Source organism: Stenella coeruleoalba, assembly GCF_951394435.1.
Source record: "Stenella coeruleoalba genome assembly, chromosome: 8".
Taxonomy (NCBI): domain Eukaryota; kingdom Metazoa; phylum Chordata; class Mammalia; order Artiodactyla; family Delphinidae; genus Stenella; species Stenella coeruleoalba.
This window is the reverse complement of record NC_137154.1, coordinates 25,962,199-25,987,698: the sequence shown is the minus strand read 5'-3', so window position 1 is coordinate 25,987,698 and position 25,500 is coordinate 25,962,199. Positions and strand designations below refer to the sequence as shown.

The 25,500-nt window shown below is 44.4% G+C and overlaps 1 protein-coding gene across 3 annotated transcripts in view; it reads right to left on the bottom strand.

Annotated features, from left to right (window-relative positions):
- The window catches only part of LOC307190113 (uncharacterized protein), a 224,338-nt gene that overhangs the window by 106,507 nt on the left and 92,331 nt on the right, over nucleotides 1-25,500 (bottom strand). Inside the window, exon 5 of one of the 3 annotated variants that reach the window (XM_079929021.1) lies at nucleotides 19,784-25,292. The exons of the other annotated variants lie outside the window; for them this stretch is intronic. Coding sequence (XP_079785147.1) covers nucleotides 25,289-25,292 — 4 coding nt within the window. The 3' untranslated portion in view covers nucleotides 19,784-25,288. Of the gene's footprint in view, nucleotides 1-19,783; nucleotides 25,293-25,500 lie in introns of those variants that run through there. 3 annotated transcript variants of the gene reach the window in all.

The window sequence follows — 25,500 nt, the reverse complement described above, 5'->3', positions numbered from 1 at the left end:
AGCAGTTGTTGCAAGAATGCAATGAAGTGAAATCATGTGTCAACAGTTCAAGCTCCCAGTATAGGGCTGGACACAGTTCAGTGTAGGCTGCTATCCCTCCATCTAAAAACTAGTAACCATCTGCTGGCTCTTTCAGAATCCTGAAAGGTATCACGATTTCCTCCCTGAATCCTCTTTTCTTCAAAGAAGCACTGTCAAGCCAGAGGAAGCTCTAAAGCATTGGGGTGGGTTTATTTTTCTGAAACTAATTAAAAATCAAAAGTTCTGCCGTGATTTCTAAGCCAAATTTATTCTCACACATGGGCTTCCCACTTTAAATTTTAATTTGATTATGCACATTTCAGATTAGCAACCGGAATGGATGAGGGCCAGGGTCCTGTCTTTTTATATTTTCTCAGCATTACCTACCTACAGCAGGTGCCTAATAAATAGTAAATGAACAAAGGAAAGGACCGTATCCTCAGGTTTTAGCTACCAGATTCCCTAAGGGTGAAGACTAGTTATACAAACATCAAAGCTTATCTATTTGTACTCTGGTTCACAATTGAACATAAAGCTATCAAGATGAAAGAGCTTAATTGTAGCGTCAACGCTTCAGATAAAACCTTGCAGACCCCATGGCTGCTGAGAGAATTTCCATAAGGCAGCGTCTGCCAGTACACAGGCGGGGAAGGCAGCGTGGCAGAGCAGAGCAGGAGAAAGCGCTGGCTCCAGACCTAACTGGGTTCAATGCCTGGTTCCACCAGTTTCTAACTGTGCAACTTCAAGTCTCAATTTTCTCATCTGTAGAAGGGCAATAGTACACCTGCTGCTTTGGGCTGAACTGTGCCCCCATCCCACATTCACAGGTTGACATCCTAACTCCCAGTACCTCAGAATGTAACCTTATTCAGAGATAGGCTCTTTACAGAGGTAATCCAGTTTAAATGAGGTCATCAGAGTGGGCCCTACTCCAGTACGACTGGTGTCCTTACAAAAAGGGGAACTGTGGAGACAGACAGGCACAAGGGGAACTTTGGAGACAGACAGGAACACAGGAAAAATGCCAAGTGAAGATGAAGCAACAGATCGGGGTGATGCTTCCGCAGGCGAAGGAACGCCAAAGGTTGCCAGCAAACTACCAGAAACTAGGGGAGAGGCGTGGACAGATTCTCCCTCACAGCCCTCAGAAGGAGCCAAGCCTGCAGACACCTTGATGTCAGACTTCTGGCCTCCAGAACTGAGACAGTAAATTTCTGTTGTTTACGCCACTGTTTGTGGTATCTTGTTATGGCAGCAAACTAACACATCTGCCTTGTAGGCTTATCATGAAGAGTCAAGGTAAAGCTATAAAAAATACATTCCACAGCTAGGTGACCAAGCTGGTAGTTGTTGTTATTACTACTTAGAATATCACAAGTTGAGGGACTTCCCTGGTGGTCCAGTGGCTAAGACTATGTACGTGCTCCCAATGCAGGGGGCCTGGGTTCAATCCCTGGTCGGGGAACTAGATCCCACATGCCGCAACTAAAAGATCCTGCGTGCAGCAACTAATACAACCCGCACGCGGCAACAAAGATCTCACATGCTACAACTAAGACCCAGCGCAGCCAAATAAATAAATAAATATTTTTTAAAAAAAGAATATCACAAGTTGAAATAACATAGATATCAGACGCACCTGTATGCTGAACACGGGAAATATCCTATTGTCTGCATACAAGTCAACTCCCTAAATGCGAATTTCCCATTTGTTTCCAATGAGAAAACCAGGGAAAAACCTTTTAGGGATATAGACAAAATAGCCAAACGCCTACTTATAATACGTAGTGTAACTGAATGACACACGTGCAAAATCGCATATATAAAAAATCATACGTTGATTTATACATAATGCTTTTCCCATTTCCGTATTTCATGAAATAATTTTATGCTAACATCACTCTTCATCACCTAGGACTTTGTTGAGTCTGTTTTCAAGAGAACTTCATCTTTGTTTCCATCTATGTTACCTGAGATGCGGTACTTTTGAGTCTGTGTATGATGCTAAGACAAAAATTTTATCCTACACCACAGTACTACTTTCCCATACCATTGTAACTGTTGTGGGTTTTTTAATTTATTTGTACTTATATGTCTATTCATTACCTTCACAGCATGATCACATTGCTTTGTAAAGTGATTTCTAAAAGGTGCATTTATGACAAATTCTAACTGTTGCCATTGTGAAATCATACCCAAAGACTAATTCCTAAATCAGTGTTGGGAACCTCTCTAAGCATTGAAAACTAAGGTTGATTTAGGTGAATTCAGGCTACTGTGATTTTTCAAAGTAAAACAATTGAAAGAGAATCCCATTACATGAGACAACTTGAAAGATTTGAACATAAGTAACTTCTTTTCTAAGGGGCAATTCCGGGGGGAAAACCCAACACTTTAGTTCAGACTATAAGCAGCTTATGCACAGCTTACTTTATCAATCCCAAAGCTTTTTCTTATGTCCCACTGATTCTCAACCTTCAGGGCCAAGTTCAAATGTCCCTTCCTCTATGAAGCCCCTCCCCCACGTAGTTGGAATGACTCTCTCATCGCTTAGCTCCCACCGCACACCGCTGTCCATCTCCCAGAGTTTCCTTTAGTGTGGAACCAGAGTGCTTGTGTTAGTCACCCTCAGGCAGCACCTTGCTTTGCAAACAATAGGTTCCTTTTTCTTTAATGAAGGACAGAAAATAACTTTAGTCTTTTCCTCTGGCTGTAAAGTTATTACATATTTATTGTAAAAATTTCAAATTTCATAGAGATGTTTCAAGAATAAAGTCCATTCTAAAACTCCCCCCTTGGGCTTCCCTCATGGCACAGTGGTTAAGAATCCGCCTGTCATGCAGGGGACACAGGTTTGAGCCCTGGTCCGGGAAGATCCCATATGCCACGGAGCAACTAAGCCTGTGCGTCACAACTACTGAGCCTGCACTCTAGAGCTTGCGAGTCACAACTACTGAGCCCAAGGGCTGCAACTACTGAAGCCCGTGTGCCTAGAGTCCGTGCTCCACAACAAGAGAAGCCACCGCAATGAGAAGCCCGCGCACCGCAACGAAGAGTAGCCCCCGCTCACTGCAACTAGAGAAAGCCTGCGCGCAGCAACGAAGACCCAACACAGCCAAAAATAAAAATAAATAAATTAAAAAAAAACCTCCCCCACTGTTCAATTTTTCGTGTACGTACTTCCAGGATTTTTGCTATGTGCACACAGCACATACATACTCTTACATGTGCACACACATACCTATACATTGAGACACATTTTAAAACTGATGAGGAATCATGCCGTAACAGGTTGTTTTGTAACTTGCTCTTATCGCTTAATAAATTATGCAGTCTTCCTATGTAAAGAAATACAAATTTATATTATAATTGTTAATGGCAGCATAGTATTAGAATATCAGAATTGACTTAGTCTTTCCCCTACTGACGGACTTTGTTTCACATTCTTTTATAACCAAAAAAAATGCTACAATCGAAAGCCTTGAAATTACAGCTTAGAAAAATGATCATTTTCTCAGGATAAATTCTGAAAAGTAGTATGCTAGTTCAAAAGGGTATACTTAATGTCAGTTTTAGCTACTCCCAGCAACAGTGCAAAAGAATGCCTGTTTCCCGGGGTCCTCATCAAATTAGAACTACTATTGTTTTTAATCCTAGCCAAAAGGAAAGAACATAAAAAGTAACATTTCATTGTTTTAATCCCCATTTTTATTACTCATGTGTTTGAGCATCTTTTTGGTTAATTCAATTATACAGTTGTTTATTGCACAATACAGTTATTTATATTGTATTAAATATATTTGAATCCGGTACAGTTGTTTACTGTACAGTGTAATTATCCATTGTATTCATTATAGTGTATCATTATTAGGTTCTTAACAAATATTTGCAGAATAACAATAGCTAATCCTGGTTATGTGCAAGGCCTGTTCCAAGCATACCTCCACATGGTCCCACCTCCTCTGGGCCATCTAGGTGCCTTTACTGTTGATTAGGTGAAGGCTGTCATTTAGTTTGAACAGGGGTCTGTATTAGTATGTTTGAAGTACGATTACTTTTTGAAAGAATGGTTATATTTGTTAAACATTTTACATACTTTTCCTCATTTTATTCTCCCAACAACCTTGCAAGGCTGGCACCATTACTATTATAATTCTCACTTTGCAGATGAAGGAATTGATGCATGGGGGTCTTAGGTGACTTGCACAAGGACACAGGTCTAAGACACACAGTCACAATTTGAACCCAGGTTTTCTGATTCCAAAGCCTCCATCCTTAACCACTACACCAGACTGCTAGTGACAGAAGTCCCTGCTAGGGACACAACGTCCCCCAACAGAAATAGTAGCTGGCTCACAGGCCCCTCAGGGCCTCATCTCTTAAGTCAGAAGGGACATTTAAGCCTTTAAACTAAAAACAGTACAAGTTAGAGACGTATCGGGGCACTGGAAACCCCCATGCTTCCACCCAGCTCTTCGACCCCTCCATCAGACACAGAAGAATCCCTGAACTACAGACAGTCCAGGGCTGGACAGGGTCACAGAGGGCAGTGGATTCCCTCCATACAGAGGCAGAAGAGGTTGGGCAGCACCACCACCTGCACCGGATGGGCCCATTCCATGTATAAAGAAGCTTTGTTAGCCAAGCAAAGAGAGCAGGAGAGAGCAAAGTCAGGGAGAATAAGAGTGAAGGAGAGGGAAATAAATAAGGCGACATTTTCTGAGTGCTTACTAAACAGCAGGCACTGTGCTATGTGTTTTTGGTAAGTCGTATTACATAGTCCTCCCAACTATCATGTGAGGTAGGAATTAACATATCCAATTTGCAGATGATGCTTGTGCAAGACCACACAGCAGCAGAGCAAGGATTCAAAGCCAGGTTTCTGATTCAAGACTAGGAAGGATCCCCTTGGGTTCTACAGATGTGCCTGGGTGGGGTGAAGAGCAGACTCATGGGACAAGGTTTAGGCTTCTGACATCACATCAACAAGCACTCCATTTTAATTTGCTTTGTAAAGGAAGGGCAGCTCCAGGCAAGGGTTTATTGGAATGAAAGGGTCCCATTGCTAAAAAACCACAGTACCATGCCACATCTGGTTCACACATCCCTTTAACCATCAATCAATCCCACTACATAGGCACATACTAATCACTTACTGTGTGCAAGGCTTCCTGTGCTGGCAGTGGCATTATGAAAACAAACCAGACATCAAGACACTGTCCTGATCTCACACTTTCTACATTCCAGTAAAGGAGAGAAGTACTGCACCTGACAGCAACAGTGCAAGGCAAGTATGGTAAATGCGAGTGCAGAAGCAGGCACGTGTAACCAACTGCATGAAATAAGGGGAGGTTTTGCTGAAGATGCATGTTAGAGAGGGTCATAGGATTTATTTTTAACCAGGAGGACAGAAAGAAGCAAAGGCAGGGGAGTGTATGAGGTATGTTCGGGGGATGAAAAGCCGTCCTTATGTCATGGGCACAGTAAGGAACACTTGGACACACAGGGGGCATTTCAGGGATGAGGAAAGCTCTGCCTTTGCTCCCCTTGTTATGCTGAGGAAGATGAGTGAAAGCTAGAGCAAGGTTTGTACCTGACACCCTTGACGAGTCTGAAATTCCTTCTCAGGAGCCAGGTGTGAACAACATCTTCCCTCCAGAAGATGAGGCCAGAAGAGCCTTAAAATGAGCAGAGATTGTTTGTTTGTTTGTTTGTTTGTTTGTTTTAAATATAAAATGTAAAATGTGCATTCCTTTTGACCTGGAAAATTCTCCTTCCGAAGAAGAGATCTGATTACAGAAAATATTGTAATAACATAAATGTCCAATAGTAGTGTGCTTGGTACATATATTAAGATACCTTCCTATAATCGCACACTACACAGCTATTAAAATTAATGTTGGGGAAGAATATCTACTAACATTGAAAGATGTCCATGATATTTGTTAAGTAAAAGAAATTAAATTATGAAATAGTGCTAGAATATTATTCAATTCTTACCAAAAAAATAATGTATGGAGAAAAACACCAAAGTGTTCATAGAGGTTATATGATTATTGACGAGTGTGGACTTACTGATGATTTTGGCTTATCTATATTTTCTGAAGTTTCTACAATAAACATTTATTATTTTTGAAATAAGAAAAAAACCAAGAAGTCAATTTTAAATGTTCTGTCTACCCAGTATAAAGACCTAGAAAAAGTATGTGGCTGGCTGTGATTCCTGGCTCTTATTTCTGTGACCTGGCTTGTTCCTAGGCACAGAATTCAAAGTTGGATATCAGAAAGTAGAGACTGAATCCTCACACGGCCCCTGTCCACTGGAGCATATGCTTCTCAACCTCTCCATTCCATCACTGCTATTTCATTTAATGGGAAAAAGGTATTTGAGTCAGTTCATACCTAGTGTGTATAGGCTATTATTTAATAGTAAGAGCTGTCATTTATTATGCATTATTTCCATGCAGGGCTCTGTGCTAAACACCTTCAAATTACCTCATTTAACCCTTCAACAACTGTGCAAGTTAGGTATCATTATTTCCATTTTACAGCCGAGGAAACAGAGGCCCAAAGATATGTCACTAGCCTAATCCCTAATGACCAGTAAGTGACAGAGCCAGGTTTCAAACCCTGGTCTGACTCCAAAACCTTCTTCAGTCTTTACAATTATATGATTCTGTCCTTGTAAGGAACCCATTTATTAATCTTTATAGAGAATGCATATGTGTTGAAAGAGGTCTTCCAAATGTCCTGGGACTGGAATGAAAACCTCCATCCAGGAAGTTGTCAAATGTGAGGTAATAGGTGGCAGCTGTGACAATAAATTATATTAAAAAAAGGTATTAAATGTTCTATTCAAAACGCCTCACCTCCTCATTAATTTACTATGTTCTCCCACCAACTATGGTCTTACACATGTGGTGGAAATACTATAAAATGGTACGCTGCTGCATATCTCTTCCCAATTCTGCATTCCATGACATCTTTTTGGTAGCTTGAAATTGGTTATGGTGGGAGTATTTACAACATGGAAATTAGCAAATGCTATGAATCAAGGCTTGATTTTTTGTTTTGTTTACTGTCTAGACTTAAGAAGGTGATGAAGAAAATGTTAACAATATAAATTAAACTTAAACTGTTCTATCTTTGGCTGTTATAATGTGAGTAGTACAAAAGAGATGAAAAAACATTCTTCCAGGATCTAATATCTGCCTCACTACAGAAGTTTCTCATGTCATTGACAACTGAATAAAGTACCGATATACGTCTTTGTTGTGTCATTCATACTGGAACTGTACTCATTCATCAATGATGTGAGCAACTTCTTTGCTGAATCAGATTGTAATCAGACATTTATTTGCAGTCTAGCTTTGTCAAACTATGCTTGTATTACTACTATAGGTTGGTTACAGATACAGGAGTTCAGCAAAAATCAACAAAAGCATTCTGTGATAATCAGCTGACTCTATGAGATTTACAATAAAATGTGTTATATTATTATTTGTAAGTTGTGGGCTATGTATCTTTCATGTCAATATGTTATAACTTTTATGTTAAACACTTAAAGCATACCCTTGGACAGAACCACGGACAACCTACATAGCTCCTCCAGCAACAAATTCTCATAGCTGTACAGACAAAGTCTTCGGGGATCCCCAGGAATCCCTAGGGGAGTGACATTTCAGCCCTGGCCCCTTCTCAAAAACACGTGTCCCAACTCCCAACTTCTTAAGGTCACTTGATCTCTAGGCCCATCTCTCAAAGAGCTAACCACAGATCTCTTAATAGAATTAGAAAGTCTCCCCTGGACCATGAGCTGGAAACAAAATAAACTGGGTTGGAACCTTGGAAAAACTCAATCACAGCCTCTTAGTTACATGTGAATACTTCATTGTCACACTTACCAGGTGACATAGTTACTGATTTACATGTCAATCTCCCTTGCTAGACCATGACCTCCATGAAAACAGGGGTGTCTCTCATTCATCCCATGCTCAGCTAGAGTTCAGTCAATGTTCTTGAGCTCATGCATGAAGGCCTAAAGAGAGGGAGGAAGGGTCTCCTTTACAAATCTGGTGTTGGCAGAATTAACATCTGTCTCGCTGTGTTATTTAGGTATTTCCTGCACGGTTCAAGAGCAATGTTTTGATGGTGACGCTACATCCAAATAGATGCAATAAGTCATCCAAATTCAATTCAGAAGTCATCCAAATTTTTCAAAATATACTGCACATATACTCATTGTTCCTACTATGTAGGATACATGACCATCACAATTAATGAACAATATCCTTGGAGTTCATACAAACAAATAAGCCGCCTTTGCAAATATAACCCCCAAATTTCCAAACATAGGGACTAAAGACACTTTACAATGTAGACTTGCCTCTTCAAGTTTTGTATTTGTAGAGTAGGGGCAAGAACAACCCATGGTTGTGTGACTCTGTGTGATGGGAGCAGGTCCCACATGTACAATTTTATCCAGGGGGTATCACATCTACCTGTTTCAGAGTATGTAGGAACCCGTGCCCAGGGTACTTTGGGGACAGGAGACTGAGATGCAGAGAGGTGACTGCTATTCTCCAGAACACAATCGATCCTGACAGCAATAGCTGGCAATACCCACACAGGGACTGCTGCAAAACCAGCCATGGCTTAGACAGTTTCCTAAGTTGCGCATAGAATTAAAAGAAACAAAGAAGGATACCAAGCCATACACTTAAGGTAATTAAGTCATTACTTAATTCAATCAATGAAATAACAGACATCAAAACAGGACCGGAATTCTCCTTTGAGATCCAGATGGATATTGGTACTGGCCCACCAATATTCCATGCTTTCCACGGCTTTTCATTTTTCCTTTCAATGACTGGAAACCGAATACAGAATTTTATGCTCCTTAATTCTCTCTCACTAGAAGTTGGGAATTTTCTGACATAAGAAGCTAATTAAAAACACATTACTACTGCAAGGGTTGCCTTGCAGCTCACCTGGCATCTAGGGGTTAATCTCACACATTTAATACCCCACCTTAAACAGGAATTATAGGAGCCAGGAAGCAGCTTTCATGACAACCTTCCTAAGATGGTGCTACTTCTTCAGAGCACGACAGTCTAAAAAAAAGGGCATGCAAATGGAGATAAATGGTACGCAGGCCACCGAGGTAATTAAAAATGTATTTTCCATTTCCTAGTAATTGAATTGTGTACAAGCTGCAAGTTAATGAGGTCATCTACCCTCGAGCACTGACAGGAAAGCAGGAATAATTATCTTTCAATTTTTTCTTATGTAGCAATTAATTTTCACCATTCGCCTACACCCCACTTCCACTCCCCTCAATCCAGTCAGTCAAAGTCACGGCTAAACCGAATTGACAAGCAATTGATACGGTGGCAGCACCGAGCTGCCGAGGCGGGCAAGGTAATCAAGGGGCTGCAGCTGTTGAGGGCTAAGCGCTTCCAGGTGAATGTCGCCTGAGATTTCGCATTCTGCCACTCGGAGGACACGGGACACACAGTGGTGGCTGACAGAACATCTGGTGCCAGGTGGGCTGGGAAGAGGCACTGCTGACTTGGGAAGGCAACAGAAGGATGGACAAGGATTGATGGATGGACAAGACTTCGAAACAAAATGTCACTTGCAAAAACCGTTATCCAAAACCGGCAGAGAAATGCTCAGCCACTCGTCACACTTGCCTTGCACTTACAGCATCATCAAACTTCTTGGAGCTTTCTGGCTGGTAGACTTTGGAGTGGGGTCCTAAGGGCCAAGGCTTCTAGAACTTACCGGCACAAAAAGTTTCTTATTTAGCTCAACAAAAGTTCACTTCTCTATTCAGTCATCCTCCTTCTAAGCCCACTGTCCTAAGGCCAGAGCATGGCGAGGTTGAGAGGGAGGGCATATATTCCAGTTCCGCTGCTATCTGGCTCACTCAGCCCCAAATGCCTCATGTTATGATAGGTATTGTCTGGAGTCTGTCCATCTGTGACTCTAGTTTGCCCAACGTTTAGATCAAGTCCTGGCCACCCCACTCGACCCCCACTTCTCTAATTGGTGAAATTAGAGCAAAATCTAAATATTTAAGAGAAAGAGAGAGAAAGAAATCAGGTCTTAAGAACAAGTTCCTACTATATAACACAGGGAACTATATTCAATATCCTGTGATAAACCATAATGGAAAAGAATATGAAAAAAGAATGTATATATATTTATAACTGAATCACTTTGCTGTACAGCAGAAATTAACACAACATTGTAAATCAACTATACTTCAGTAAAAAAAAAAAAAATCAGGTCTTCATTCACTTACCCTATTCAGACTTATTAAGCACCTAGATAGCTCTTAATACTAAGTAGAGTGGTTACTCTGTTGCCCTGATATAATTATTAATAGCATCTACTTTCACTTTGAAAGTATCCCATAATGGATGGTAACTTAACTTAACGGATGGCCACCTGATCATAGGGTGCCATGGAGTGAAAGGTAGATATAGTGAGATTAGCAAGCTTCTTCAAAATTATAAGCCCCCCTCGCCACTCCTTGAGAGCTGGTTGCCATGACTTAACTCTTCTTTCCTTCCCCGTGTCCCCAGGGTACCCAGCACCATCAGGGAACACAGCAGCCTCTCACTAAATGCACATCAATCACTTGGGGAATCCCACGTGAGTTGCAAGTCAGTACAGGGAACCTACACCAGGCAATATCATTTTCTATCAGCCTCCTGTGCTGAAAAAAGCAGATCTGAGATAAGGCTAGTTTCTCCATTCCCAAATCAAGGTAGGCTTTTTGAAGAATGACAAACCAGGAAGAATACATGGTTGGAAATTTTTAGGTTTTCCCAGATATTTGCAAAAAGGGAATTTCCTTTTGAAAATATGGACTGATAGTTTTGAATTAGAAAGATTAGCCCAGAGCAAAATGAAATTTCTCAAAAGCTACTCATTAGGACAACAGATATAAACTGAATGTCTTCGAGTTGAGCAGAAGGGCAAGGTGTGTCGCCTTTTTTCTTTGTTCTTGAGGCTTTTGTTGCATCTTCATTCTCATAATGTCTATGCCATTTCCCCCAGGGGACCACAGAAGGAAGAGCACCTTGGATCCGGCCTTACTCTGATCAACGCACGTGTGACCCAGGTGGGCTCAGAGATGCATGGTGGGACAAAAGAAGAAAGCGTCTCCCTCAAAAGCTACGAGGCATGGCAATCCTACTCCTACCCATACCCTGAAACAACCGCAGAAGGAGAGTGCAAGGGGAAGCTCTCCCAGGCCACTTTGCAAAGGTGAATGGCTTGTTACAGTTCTGCTGCTCCTGCAGTTAAAGGCACATCTGCAAACCCAGAACACAGGGAAGTCACCATGGAAAGATGCACTCTATCCCACAGTTGCTGCGACTTCTCATATAGGTTTAACTCTCACTGTCCCTGCCTTCCCCCAAATAAATCTCTCTCTTAAGAGGATAAAGAAGCTAGCATTGGTTTAGCTCCTACCATGTGCGAGGCAGGTTACGTGTGTTTATTCACTTGATTTTCATAGCTATCCTATGCCCTATTAAGGCATCGATTTACAGATGAGGAAACTAAGGCTTGGAGAAGTTAAGGGATTTGCCCAAGACACACAAGAAAGATTTAAGGCCAAGATTTAAGCAAAAGGTTTAAGACCCCAACCCCTTCTCCTTTTCATCACTCAGCTGGACCAGGTGGGTAAGGTTTTCATCAGGTGGCTCTTCTTTAGTGCTACACTCGTTTTCTGGACATGTGAGGTGACATCCCCACTGATGCCTGAGTGTCCATTCTTGGTGATGTCTGTGTTGAGCATTGCCCTCTTCCTCTTCTACAGTTGATCTCCACATGGGAGGGGACACATCTGTCTCTAATGCCTTGGTATGACAGAGTTTACTGGGTCACTTTTCTCCTGAATTATGCAGCTGTCAGGATAAAAGTTCTATGAGAAGAGAAGAAACCCAGAACCACGGAGAAGGACATACACGACCAGGCTGAGGTTGAACAGTAATTGGTCAGAGCTTTCCAGAGAAACAGAACCAACAGGATACAGATATAGATGTAGATAGACAGAGAGATAGGAATTTAAGATATTGGCTCAATCAACAATCAATTGTAGAGGCTTGGTGAGTCCAAAATCTGGTTGGAAACCCAGGAAAGAGCTGCAGTTCAAATCCAAAGGAAGTCAGGCTGTAGATGCAGGAAGAGCTGATGTCATAGTTCAAGTGTAAGGCCATCTGCAGCAGAATCCTCTCTTGCTCAGGGGAGGTCAGTCTTTTGATCTATTCAGACTTTCAGCTGATTGGATGATGCCCACCCACATTATGGAGGACAATCTGCTTTACTCAACGTCCACCAATTTAAATATAAATCTCATCCAAAACACCCTCACAGAAACATTCAGAATAATGTTTGACCTGTGGCCCAGCCATGATGACACAGAAAATTAACAATCATTAGCAAGCAAGGAGGACTGACAAAGCTGGTGTCTTCTCAGAGCATCTCCTGAGTCACGACCTGGAGGAAGTAAGACTGCTGTGCAGCTTTGATCCTTCACATCACGTTTTTGGTTTCCCCAGAATCCCCGCCCCTATGAAATTGAGGAAATAAAGCATTAAGGATGTTTATTGGGAAAGATACATAACTGATTAAGGGTGATGGAAAAAGGTACTAAAGATGGGAGATAGTGGACCATGTGTCTACACTGGCAAGAATGATCCTCTGGAGCGGGAGAGAGGGGTAATTCAGGAGGGACAGGCAATGGCCAAAGGAACCAAGACCTGTAGACTAGGAGCCACTAGTAGCATCACAGAACCTCAGAGCCTGAAGAGACTTCTGAGTTCCCCACATGTCTACCCGTCAGAACATCAAGGTGAAACGACAGGCAAGGCTACTGAGCTAGTTAGTGGCCAAGACTGGGACCCAGATCTTATCAGTGACTTACTGTTTGTTGAGCACTTACTATGTGCCAGGGATTTATTTCACAGAGCAAGAAACTGGGGCTCAGAGAGATGAGTTGTCCAAAATTACACAACTACTAAGGGTTAGAGCTGGGCTTCAAGCCTGATAGTGTGTGATTCAGAAACTCAAACACTTATTCTCCACACTAAAACAGCCTCCCAGGCCAGGGTCCCCACGCCTTGCAGGGCTGAGTCACTGAGTCTCTGGAATGGCTCACCTGAAGCTACTCACATCCTTCTCAGGGCGAAGAGGAATGTCCTGACCTCTTGGAGGGCGGTTCAGACAACAGGTAGTGCTGTATCCATGACACACAGACACAGAGCCTCTCAAGGTGGCAGACAAGATGAAGATCAGATCCTTGGGAGAGTCTATAAGAACACCACACGCGGGCACACGCACGCACACGCGGAAGCGCTCACCAGCAGACAGCAGGGTTTCCCGTGGCTCTGTGAGGAGGAGGGGCCGCCAGCAGGATGCTCCACCATCACCTGCTAATGACAAGCTGTCCCACCCCCAGCAGAGCCCTGGAGCCAGTCTGCGCGCAGACACAAACAAGCCCGACTTCATTTTAGCAGCCAAGTTGCCATCCAAAGAAAAGATTTCCTGGGACAACAGATTTCTCTGAGGAGAACGCAAAAGGTGGACAGGTGGTTTCCCATCGAAAAGCATCACCCATGACTTCCTCTCCAGACTCCAGGCTGCCTGGTCGGGCCCAGAGAGCAAGGGAAATGCTGGCTCAAGATACAGAGATCTTTTGAAATGGAAATGCACCTTTGGAGTTATTTTGGCATTTTGTTTTAATAGATAATGGAAATTTCTTAGAAAAAAGTAAATGATCATGACAGCTACTACTTATTAAGCTTCATAATGGTAGCTGTAATTTATTGAGCACTTAGCATATGCCGGGAACTGTGCTTTACGTGCTTTCCCTAATTTGCTCTTCACAACAAGTGTATGAAGAGTATTCTAGTCATATCACCATCTTATAGAGGAGGAAATGGCGTCTCCAAGAGGTTAATTCACTGCTCAAAGGACACCCAGCTAGCAAGTGCAATTGCTGGGGTTTAAATCCAAATCTACCTGATTCCAGAGCCTGTGCCCAATCAATGTATACGGGTGTGGGAGTGCATGAGTGTATGTGTATCTGAGTGTGGTGTGTGTGTGTGTGTATGTGTGCGTGTGCGTGTGTGAGATGATCTAACATAAAATGCAAAGCACCCTGGGCAACTGAACATCCAAGAAGCAAGAAGGACTTCAGGACAGAGTGAAGTCAAACCTTGTCCTCTCTCCACCAGCAGGTCCACACATTTGGGGGTGTGCAGGTGGAGCCCACAGCTCCTCTGTACTCACAGGGCAGAGGTGGACAGACCCCCTGCCCTTTTCCACTTTGCCAGACTTCCTCAGCTTTCTAGGCATTAGTAAGATATGGGTTCCCTGGTGCCCTCCCCAATATCCACCCACTGCCTTCCCTTCCAGTATCTTTAATCACACTTAGAATAAAATCCAAAGTCTTTCCCTTGGCCAACAAAGCCCTGCATGATCTGGCTGGCTCTCCCCTCAACACTGCTGAGCTCCCCGGCAGACCCCCAGCCTGGACTGCTGGTAAGAGAAAAATAAACCTCTCTCTTGTTTCAGCCCAGCATTTGGCGGGTGGGGGTGGGGGGCGGGTGGGGGGAGAGGCAGGGGAGGGTGTCTCCTGTTACAGCAGCCTAGCCAATATTAACTCATACTCCTGGTCTCTGACCTTGACATTTAAACTTCCCTCACTCTCCTCAAATCTCTGACCTGCCCTGTCCACTCAACCCCACACTCTCAGCAGATGACTTGATCTTCTATTTCAGAAAGAAAGGAGGCCAGCACACGAGCGAGCACTCTCTCAGCTTTCACTACCCAACCACTTTAGGTGACATCTGCACCCAACCTGTGACTCCATGGGAATGTCCCTCCTCCCGTCCCAGCCAGGATTTTTATCATGACTTTGAGTCCCATCCCTCCTGTTCCTCAGGGAACTCTCATTTTGTCTTCCCTTCTCTTTTTTATAATTCAACCTTCCCCTCTCAACTGTGTCCACAGCAGTAAACATGTTCATGATTTTCTCATCTTAATAATACAAAAAAAAAACACTAAGCCTTCTCTTGACCACACACCACCCCTAACTCTCAAACGCTTAACCACTTTACAGTAACTTTTTTTTTTTTTTTTTTTTTTTTTTTTTGCGGTACGCGGGCCTCTCACCGTCGCGGCCCCTCCCGCTGCGGAGCACAGGCTCCGGACCAGCGGCCATGGCCCACAGGTCCAGCTGCTCCGTGGCATGTGGGATCTTCCCGGACCGGGGCACGAACCCGTGTCACCTGCATAGGCAGGCAGACTCTCAACCACTGCGCCACCAGGGAAGCCCTAAGGCCTTTTTACAAAATGCCACAGTTCCACCCCAGCCTCCCGCTCCAGAACTTGCACTTGTAAATCATCACCCGACACAGGAACAAGAATAAGGATCTTCCCATTGCCCAGCGTTTCTCATCCTTACAGGACTCCTTCCTCACAATTACAAAACTTCCAAAGCATGTTAGAAATGCAGCAAACCTTCACCACTTTTAATCCATTGGGCTTCCTTTGCCAGTAACAGCAGGACTAAGAAAAAGAGCTACAGAAGCAGGAGATAACCGGTATATTTCTTTTAGTAATTTTCCTTTGCCGTAGGAGCCATTCTTCCCAAGGTGGCTCCTTAACTATTTTATTCTTGTATCTCTTATCCTTCTAAGCAATTAAGGAGCATGGTCACAGGCACAGGGGGAGGAAGTGTGACCAAGGGTCCATACCACCTGACTGGCCAGCAGGCTGTGAACCCTCCCATCTGCCTAAATGCCCAGCTGAGGGCTTGGCACGTGTATTACACTGATATCAACCATGCTTTTACATTAAGCCATTGAGTGGACATTTCTTTTGAAATAAACCCTACGGGCTAATGGTGGAATGAAATTCAATTCCTAATGGAAAGTGAGGGAGAAGCAAGTATGTTTTCTGACTGTGAATTATTTTAAAACGACACACACTCCAAGACAAATACCTTCCCCAGATCCGTTACTGAAAAAGTTCAAGAAAAATTTTTTACTTCCAAAGCTCATGGGCAACTAGAATGAACCATTCCCACCCTACCGAGTTCATGCGTAGAGTTCCTCCCTGCTGTGGTTGCAGACTGGTGAGGTTGGTAGTCACCTGTTTACTTTCTTATAACTCTGCTTTGTAATCTTTTATCACACAGTCATAAAGTTTAACAAGTGTGTGTTTAATTCCAAAGTTCTGGGGGGATTTTGGAAGATCTGGAGGGAGAGAGGGAGACCCTGCAGCATAGCTACAACCACCTCCAAAATCTTCAAAAAGAAGAAAATTGTTTTGGTAAGCCAAGCTAAAGAGGCAGTTCTTCAAGTCTTCCAGAGTAACACAAACCCATCCTGTGCCTTGAATCGAAGTTGTTTTTCCCCACTGGGCACCTCAGCAAAGCAGGGAGTCGCACGGTGCTTCTTATCTCTTGCTGTTGGGCTGAAGACAAAAGAGACAGACATTTCCGCTGCAGTAGTAGGGACTGAATTGAGTTCTCTTGCAAAATATAGCTGGAGAGGACTCAGAAGTTACTGGCTGCTTCACAGCACTTGTGGAATGTGCCATGGAATAACCCAGGCCTTTACTGCCCCTAGCCAGACACCGTGGTCATCATCATGGTTGTAGTTACTGCTCTTGTGGTACCATACATTTCTATAGTCCCCATGTAGTTGACAGTGAACTTCGTGTATTAGCAGAGGTGACACAGGGGCGTGTTTCCTAGTGCTCCTTTCTCCTGACCAGTTCAGCCAGGCCACGCTCCAGTCCCCCCAGCAGGTAGAGCAGTGAGGTCTTCTCAGCATACTCACACTTACCTTGCCCTGGACAAAGAGCCTGAATGCTGAAGTTCAAGGCTCCTACTTTGAAATATCTACTCTGCAACTCAGGCTTGCCTGACCCCCACCCTTGCACTTGAGTCTCGTTTTCATAAAATGCAAGCAATAGGTAGATTACCTCATAGGGTGGTTGTGAGGATTTAAGTATATTATATATGTATGTTAATCAGGATTTTTCATTGCAACCCATAGAAATGAAGTCTGGTGAATTTAGGAAGAAAAGGGATTTACTGAAAGGATTTTGGAGAGTCCACAGAGCTCGAGAAGGACTGGAGAATGGATCTAAAGTTTATGTTGCCAGGAACAACACCTGAAAGCACATCCCAGAACGAGTCCCCGAAGAAAACTCTGCCACGGCCACTATCCCCAGACACACTCTGGACGCTGACACAGGGTCACTGTCATGGTTGCCACCTCAAGCGGGATGTAGCTGTCATTGGTCCTCTGTCTTGGCCAGAATGGATTCTGCAGTCTCTACATCAACACATCGGTAGCTGCTGATCCACAGCCTGAGGCAGGTGCATTGACAAAGCCTGGGTCCTATGCCAGCATCTTAGGCGCAAAGGAGGCTGGGAGAATAAGTACCTGGCATTTTCAGCTTCTAAACGTGTGTGTTGGGAGTGAGGAGTTTTCTGCAGTTATAGGAAATGTGTTCAGTTGCTAACAGCCAAAAAGAATGACTAATATTCACTAACAAATGAAATAAACCAGTACCTGATGTGTTCCCTGTCACCCTTATACCCTATCTTATCCAAGCCTGGGTTGAGCACAGTATCAGAACGCTGTGTTGTAAAGACATTCACAGCCACCCCACGTGACCCCAAAACCCCATAAAACTTCCCACCTGTAACACCCACCTGTCTCCACATCCCAGTCTCTTTATTCTTCTCCCCAAGAAGCCAATGCCTATCTGATAAACAAATCTGTGCTAAGTGCTGATGACTGAAAATGGGTTAGTTAGTGCCTGATTCTTTCCGGAATCTTCCTATTTTCCCTAGGAGATTCCAGGGGCCATAAAGGTTCAGCCTAAAGGGATTTAAAGCAGCTGTCAAATTTACCTTGGAGAGGTTCTGGTCAGCAAGGAGGTCTTCTGACTGAGGCAACCACTCTTCAGTAAGTAACCTGGAATAAATCAGTATCACCAACTCCCCGTGAGCAGACCCACATGCTTATGTTTGATGTCACCCGATCTTCCCCCCAAACCTCATATGATCTTCAGGGTAAGTATAATTATCTTCATTTGATAAATGAGATACCCAGAAAGGTTAAACGAATTTCCCAAGGCACTAAATCTGTTAAACAGCAAAGCTGAGACTGGACCCAGAGTTCCTGACTCCTATCAGGTGCTTTTCACTTTCTATAACTCCTGGCTGCCCTTCTCCTGGTCTTGAACAACCCCAGGGCTGTGAGTGAATAAGGGACCAAAGAAACCCAAAAGGCAGTCCTCTGGGAGGCAGGAGAGGTTGGCAGGGGAGAGGAAACAACCCCGGGATGATCCCCTTCCTAGCGCACATCCCATTTGCTTTGATTTGACTCTCAGTGTTTTCAAATGGGTTCTGGTCCCAAAATATTTACATTCACCAGGAAGACTAAGTACAATGGCTTCCTTTTGGTCTCAAAAATTGCAAAAATTAGGGGACGTACAACAACCACACATGGAATCCAGGAGCTGAGGTGGGGTGGGGAAAGGGTCACCAAATCTGCAAACCTGTGTGAGTCCTTTTAGCTGCAGTGATGGGGAAAGGGCGCCATCTCCGAGCTGCATGATTAAAGCAACTGCAAATTAGTTTCCGCAAAGGTCTCTCCCCTCAAACTGAAAAGCACCGTGTAACGGAATTTCATAGACACTGTTTTGCAAATGACTTCATACCTCACTCTGTTCAGAGCTGAGAGGTGGCCGCATGCTGTGAATCATAAGAGACTGAGGCTCTGGTGGGGCTGCCGAACCTTCCTCCGACTGACTTCGACATCTAGACACAGACTACTCTCCCCATCCCTTAACCTGGGAAGGGAATTAGTGAACTGAGAGTACTGGAGTCACTGCTACGTGATTAGTAGTCTATTTACCCACAAACTGTGCTTTCTACACAGTCAGGCTCCTAGGGGTTGCTAGCTGGCTATGGGTTGCCCAGGTACACACATTTTAAGTGAAAGGCTTTGGAAGTCTATGGGGTTTCTGAGCTCTAATGAGATTTCCAGTAGAAATGACTAAGTCAGGCTGACAAAGCTATGCCGAATGCCGCACCATTTTCACCAACCACCTTAGCTTTCCTGGCGGTACCCCTTGAGCTTAATGTAGGAATCGTATTTCCTAATTGTCAGCAGCTCTACAGTGAATCAAACGGGTTGCATTTCAGTGTCAGGCCTGATTGACTAATATTTCCAGACAGCCCAAATCTCTAATTCATTCACGCAAGAAAAAGGTATTGGCACCTACTACGTGCCAGGCACTATGCCAGGCCCTGGGATACAACTATGAGTCATGGCTCTCGTGGTGATTACAAATGACAGAGACAGGACACTTTCAAATAGTTGTTCCAACGAATGTAAAACTGCAACACTGACAATGTGATACTGTGGGCGGTCCCAAGAGAGAGCCCAGGAGAGGGGAATTAGACCTGGTCAGGGCATCCGGAAGACATCCCTGAGAAAGTGACCTTTCAGCTGAGAACTAACAGGTCAGAAAGAGGCGAGAGAAGAGAGAAGGGAAAACCTCAAGGCAGAGGGCACAGCACAGGCAAAGCCCAATGAGGTCAGGGGCTTGACGAGAACTGGAAAAAAAGGCTAGTATACACCAAGCTTGGTGAGCGAGGGCAACAAGGCACCAAAGGAGCCTGAAAAAGGGGAGACCCTGCAGGGCTTTTCAGGACATGCAGAGGAGTTTTGTCTTTATTTGAAATGCAAATTGGATGCCATGGAAAAGTTGTAACTGGGATGAGGGCCATTAGAAAACGTCTCTCTGGCTGCAAAATGGTGGCCATATTAGAAGGGATGGCGGGGTGGAGTTTCCCATCAAGGAAAGTAGGTGCTCAGAGTCTCACCTATGCTGGCAGTGACCTGAGTCCCCCACAATCACAAGGGCAACGGCACAGCCAACTCAGGAATTCAGGACCACAGTGTGCAACCCCCAAACTCTTTCCCCTACAGAATCACCTAGTAGCACAATTTTAAGGTGTGATGTTGTCACATTCCTTCACCTCTCTGTGAAACTACCCATTGACACAGACAACAACACTGGCAATAACCAGCACGAAGGTACCAAGTCCAGTGACGGGTTATCAGCACACACATGGTGATCTCTTCCCAACTATACGTATATATCCTCTGCCTAAGAGAGAAGTTCAAGTGTATGCTCTTTAAAATGGTAATAATTTAAAAACTTAACCTTCACTCACTGTCTATTTAGTGATTCTCCACCGGGGCAATTTTGTCCCCCTCCCCTGAGGACATTTGGCAACGTGTAGAGGCACTTTTGGTTGTCACCCTGGGAGGATGTCTAACTGGCATCTCACTGTTTAGCCAGAGATGCAGCTAAACACCCTACAATGCACAGGACAGTCCTCCAGAACAAAGAATTACCAGCCCCAAAATGTCAATAATCCCGCTATTGAGAAATCTGATCTACAAGGTGGGTTCTTGAGTAACTGCATGAACAGAACATCACACACACACACACACACACACACACACACACACGCACACACACACACACACACACACACACACACACTGATCTCCATTTGACAGAGCAGCTAGCGTTATTTACTTTAACAAGTGCAACTGGTAGAGGTGAGTCCTTCTGGGAGGACAAGTGTACCCTAGCAACAGAGCCATATGACTTGGCAGGTGCTGGGAAGGATTCTGGAGTAAAGGGAAGGGCAGTGGACACCTGGTCCTATCTTGTAAGTCATGAGGCCTCACAGTGTCATGGGGGTTAATAAGTCAAGAGCACAGTGGATCCTTCATAGCTCTCTCACTCCTAATGACCAGAGGCAGTGCCTTTGCAGAGAAACTTCTAGCAACTCAGTGGAGGAATGCAGCAGGAACCCTCACCACAAGAACAACCGGTAACTTCTCTCATTTTCCTCTTTCCCTCACCCTATTTTTGTGAGACAGGGACTAGCTACAATAGTCAACAAGGTCCGTTTAGTGTATGATCTGGTCTTGCTGTGACTAACAAGATGACTGGCTATATATATCCTCTTTATGGTTGTTCATTATATCACCCTAACATAAAGTAATTTAACTTCGGTGGGATAATTAGGGTATTTCTAATCTAACTGATAGTCTGAATGAAATGAGATTTTCAGAGGCAGATTTGCATATCAGGAGACTGGTGACCTCCAGCCCCAATTTTCACACAATGTATTTATCTGACAGCCCGACTTCCCAGGCATACTGAATCCATACATTTCCAAGCCTGTGCGTGATAGAACACACCCGCAAATGAGATTACTCTATTTATAATGAGATTTCCATGGGCTCAAGGAGGTAGATCATAATATTTTAACTGAGGCCTTCAGACTGACGGAGAAACTGTATGTTAACAGAGACCCTGAGACGCAAATGTACTCAAGAGGGCAGGTGGCCTGTATGGGGTCTCGGAGATGCAACTCAGCAGGAGAAATAAAGGCAGAGGCCCCTGAGGTGCCTGACTGACTGGGACAGCCCAGGGCCACCCCAGCAGGGCAAACATCGTGCTGGGAGGGTCACAGCAAGGCGGTCTTCACCTGCCCGTTGGAGAAGATGCAGAAAGAGTCTGCCCAGTAAGCCTGAGATAGGGGACCAAGGAAGGAGATCTGGAAAGTGGAAGCAGTAGAGGCCGGCAGGGTCAGGCCAGCAGCCTGAGCAAGCAGGCAGCTGACAGACCTACCGCCTGCTCCCCAGTCCCCCAAACACACCCCCAGGGGCCGACCCGCTCACCTCTGACCTCCACGCTGGCTCCAAACCTTGCCATTAGAGTCACGCTTTTACACCTGTCATCAGAGGCAGGACGCCAGCTCTTAGGAAAATATGCCCATTTTTCATTCCCATTTTTCATTCATTCATTGAGTACCCACATATGGCAAGCACTAGTAAGGCTCACAACAGATGAAGTCTCTCTTCCAGGCTATTTACATCCTTCTGGTTTTGTTGCTCAAGCCTCCTTAGTAAATTCCTGTAAATTCCCTTTAGAATTTAATTTGAGAGAAAAAAGTTTGTTCTTCTGGAAGAAATAATGTTTTCTTTTATCAGATAATGAGAACTATGCAGCTCATCTGGCTCCCCTTGTTTTCTTGGGTGCCAGGAAGCTCAGAGGTTAAGGTTATACTCAGTCGTAGAATTAGGTTGATGTTTTGTGTCTTTTTCTTTCTTATTTTCTATTTCTAGTGAAAAAGATTTATTTAGTGCTTTTTATTTTTTGAGGTATTTTGGTATTTCAATACTCCTTTGGAAAGGAGTACTTTATTAAATATATTTATTAAAACATTAAGAAATAAACAAAGACAGAAGCATTGACTTAAAAAAGCCCACTGTTAAAAATCCTCTAGTATTTACTAAGTACCTATCAGTAGCAAACACTGGCTGAGCATGTAACGTGGGCCCTTTTCTAAGCACTTTGTACCTCATGGCAGCCTTTGCGGTAAGTAGTATTATCCCCACTCCAGAGAGGAGAGAATGAAGAACAGAGGCCTAAGCAGGTTGCCTGAGATTACGCAATCAGTAAGGAGTAGAACCAGGATCAAAACCTGGGCAGTCTGGTACCAAGAGCTGCCCTCTTAACCACTGCTTCTCAGCATATACAACTTACTGCACTGGGCAAAGGAAAATGTACAGTATACGTACTGGACGCCTCTACCAGGCTGCCTCACCTCCTCTGGTGCCCCATTTTGTATTCCAGCCATCGCTACAGCAACCGGCCACGCTGGTGCTCAGGTGTGACCTGGCAGCGCCTTGCCTGGACAGTGTGGAGAGTCTCTCACTTTCTGCCCTAAGGTTGCAGAAATCTGCTCAATGATTCTGACGCATGCACACACTTGGAAGAGGGAGGGACCTAACACCCCATGGGGCAAACCTTGACCAGTGAGGGATGGAGCCAGTGGATAAATGCTCCTATTTCTGTCCTGTGGGCAGAGAATTCTGAGGCCCATTCTACACAGCTCCTCGGGATCTCAGTGGAATACAGCTGCTGTTGCCCACACTGCTGATCAGCTCAGTAACGTTGGGTTGGCCTTCCTTCTAGTTCACTCCTCCTAGGTCTCACTCTACCTCCTTGGGATCCATTTCTAATACAACAGACTACGTGTATGCAAGAGCTTATCTCAGCTCTGCGTTGTGGGGGAACCAAGGCTAAGACATTACAGTTCATAGCTTGAGGAGTTCAGATCAGGGTGACACGTCAACACAACAGGAAAAACTCAGTAACGATGCCTTAACAATCCATGACGAAGCAGCGACAAGAGTGACTTGACCTGTAAAAGGACAAGAGCACGGAGAAGTGAAAGAAGCAGGGAGAGACGATAAAGGTTTCTTGGAGCGCAGACACGCGTTCATTTACATGTCGTCTGTGGCTGCTTTCCTACCACAACAGCAGAGCCTCGTAGTTGCTACGGAGACCCACGGCCCACCAAGCCAAAGATATTTCATATCTGGCCGTTTACTGAAAAGTGTGTGGACCTCTGATAGAGAAAAGCCAGGATGCTATGGGGATACAGAGAATGGGCACACATCCTATTTCTGAGGGTAGCTGGGAGGGTTGGACTGTTGAAGAACAGGAGCAGGGGCATTCCAGGTAGAGGCAACAGCCGAACCGAAGGCACGGCGTCAACACGCTGCTGGCGAGGAACCAGGTTTACCACCGCAGGAGAAAAAGGGACCATGAGAGGAGTGATGGGACATGAGGCTCAGGCAGAGATTTAAGGTCTCTGCTGCTCAGTTATTTCTCTCACTTTAGGATATTTCCTTCAATAGCCAAATATACTGTAACAAAGAGTAACTCCAGAGCTGGGTGTGTGCCTTCTACTGAACGGAGTTTATGGGGAGTTCGGGACAATTCTGTTCTTTTGATGAACAGCGGGAGCCCGTCTCGCGAAGCAGCCCTCTTTGCACCCGGGCATCCCTGACATTAAAGGCCCACTGCCCTGCCCTCCTCAGGGGGAATGCCTCAGGATGCGCCAGCTCAGCCCTCCTGCCCCTCTCACTGCTAAACCACACAGAGCTGACACGTCACCATGACGGTCAGCCCCAGCTGAGCGCTCTGACCAGTCTCCCTGCAGGCCTGCCTTTTGTTTTCCTGGAACGAGGATGCAGGAACAGTCATGGGGGACTGAGACCTGCCCCACGGCTCCGAGAGGTAGTGCTTCTTCGTGCCATTGGGAAAGGAAAAACCCTGGGGGATCAGGATGGTCTGAGGATGCGTTATTTTGTTCAGTTCTTTCAGGAATATGTATTGAGGGAGGACAAAATACATGCCAGGCGGGGCAATCTTCTCAGGATACAAAAGAATGATGAAGGCCCTCTCCTGCCCTCAAGGGGCTCACAGTCTAACTGGGGAGATGGACGTGCTATTCCACAGCAGAGAGAGGCTGCCAGCTCCCCTCTGATGGGAGTGCAGCCCTGAGAGGTAAAGCTTGGAGGATATTAGAAGCTCAATAAACATCCTAAGAGAATCTGCTTTAATGATTATTTTGGAATGAACTACAGTTACCACATCAACTGCTGACATGAAAGTACATGCATAAAGTACTGAAGAATACTCCAAAATGGTTTATTCCCCCTCAAGAGATTTTCCTGACAATACTTATCTATACTGGTTGGGTGAACCATTTTTGAATAAGCAATGCAAAGGTGAATTTCAATCCCCAAAGGACAGACTTAAAGATAATTTGGAAAACAAACTGGTAGTGCCAAGCCGCTGGCATTTAGATGCCCATTTCAGTTGTTTCAGATTTGGCTTAGATGGAAATGTGGAAAATCAACATTGATTTTTTTCAAAAAGAAAAAATAGTTAACATTTACTAAGTATGGACATTTTGTCAGGCACTGCTATGGCTTCATATGTTTTATCTCATTTAATCTCCCCAGGAATCCTCGAGGTAGATTTTAGTATTATTACTGTCACCATGTTACAGACGAGGCAACTAAGTCTTAAACAGACTAAGTAACTTGTCCCCCAGCCATCACTGGAGGAGGCAGATGTCACCTGACAGTTTATCCACAGGGGCCAGACCCTTAACTATCACACCAACTGTCTCCCCTTACTGACTAGTCCCCAGTTCCTGCCTGGGACATCTTTTTTCAGCAGTTTGGCCCAGAACAGATCTCAGGATAAGTTCCTTCTTTGTGATAAGCAGGGCCCACGATCTCTGACAGCTGTTCCCCGCTCTTCATCATCATCTGAAACAATCAGTAAGCATTAGAGAGTACTTTTCCCTTTACAAAGGTGATAATTAGATAACAAGCTGAGATTAAAGTAATTACAGTTAGACAGCTGGCGAGGCAGCACAGTCATGTTGAAATATTGTTGGTACTTCAGCATCTGGTTCTAATAACAGCATAGGCTAAAGGATTTTACATTAATTACAGAAGATAATTTAATATAAAC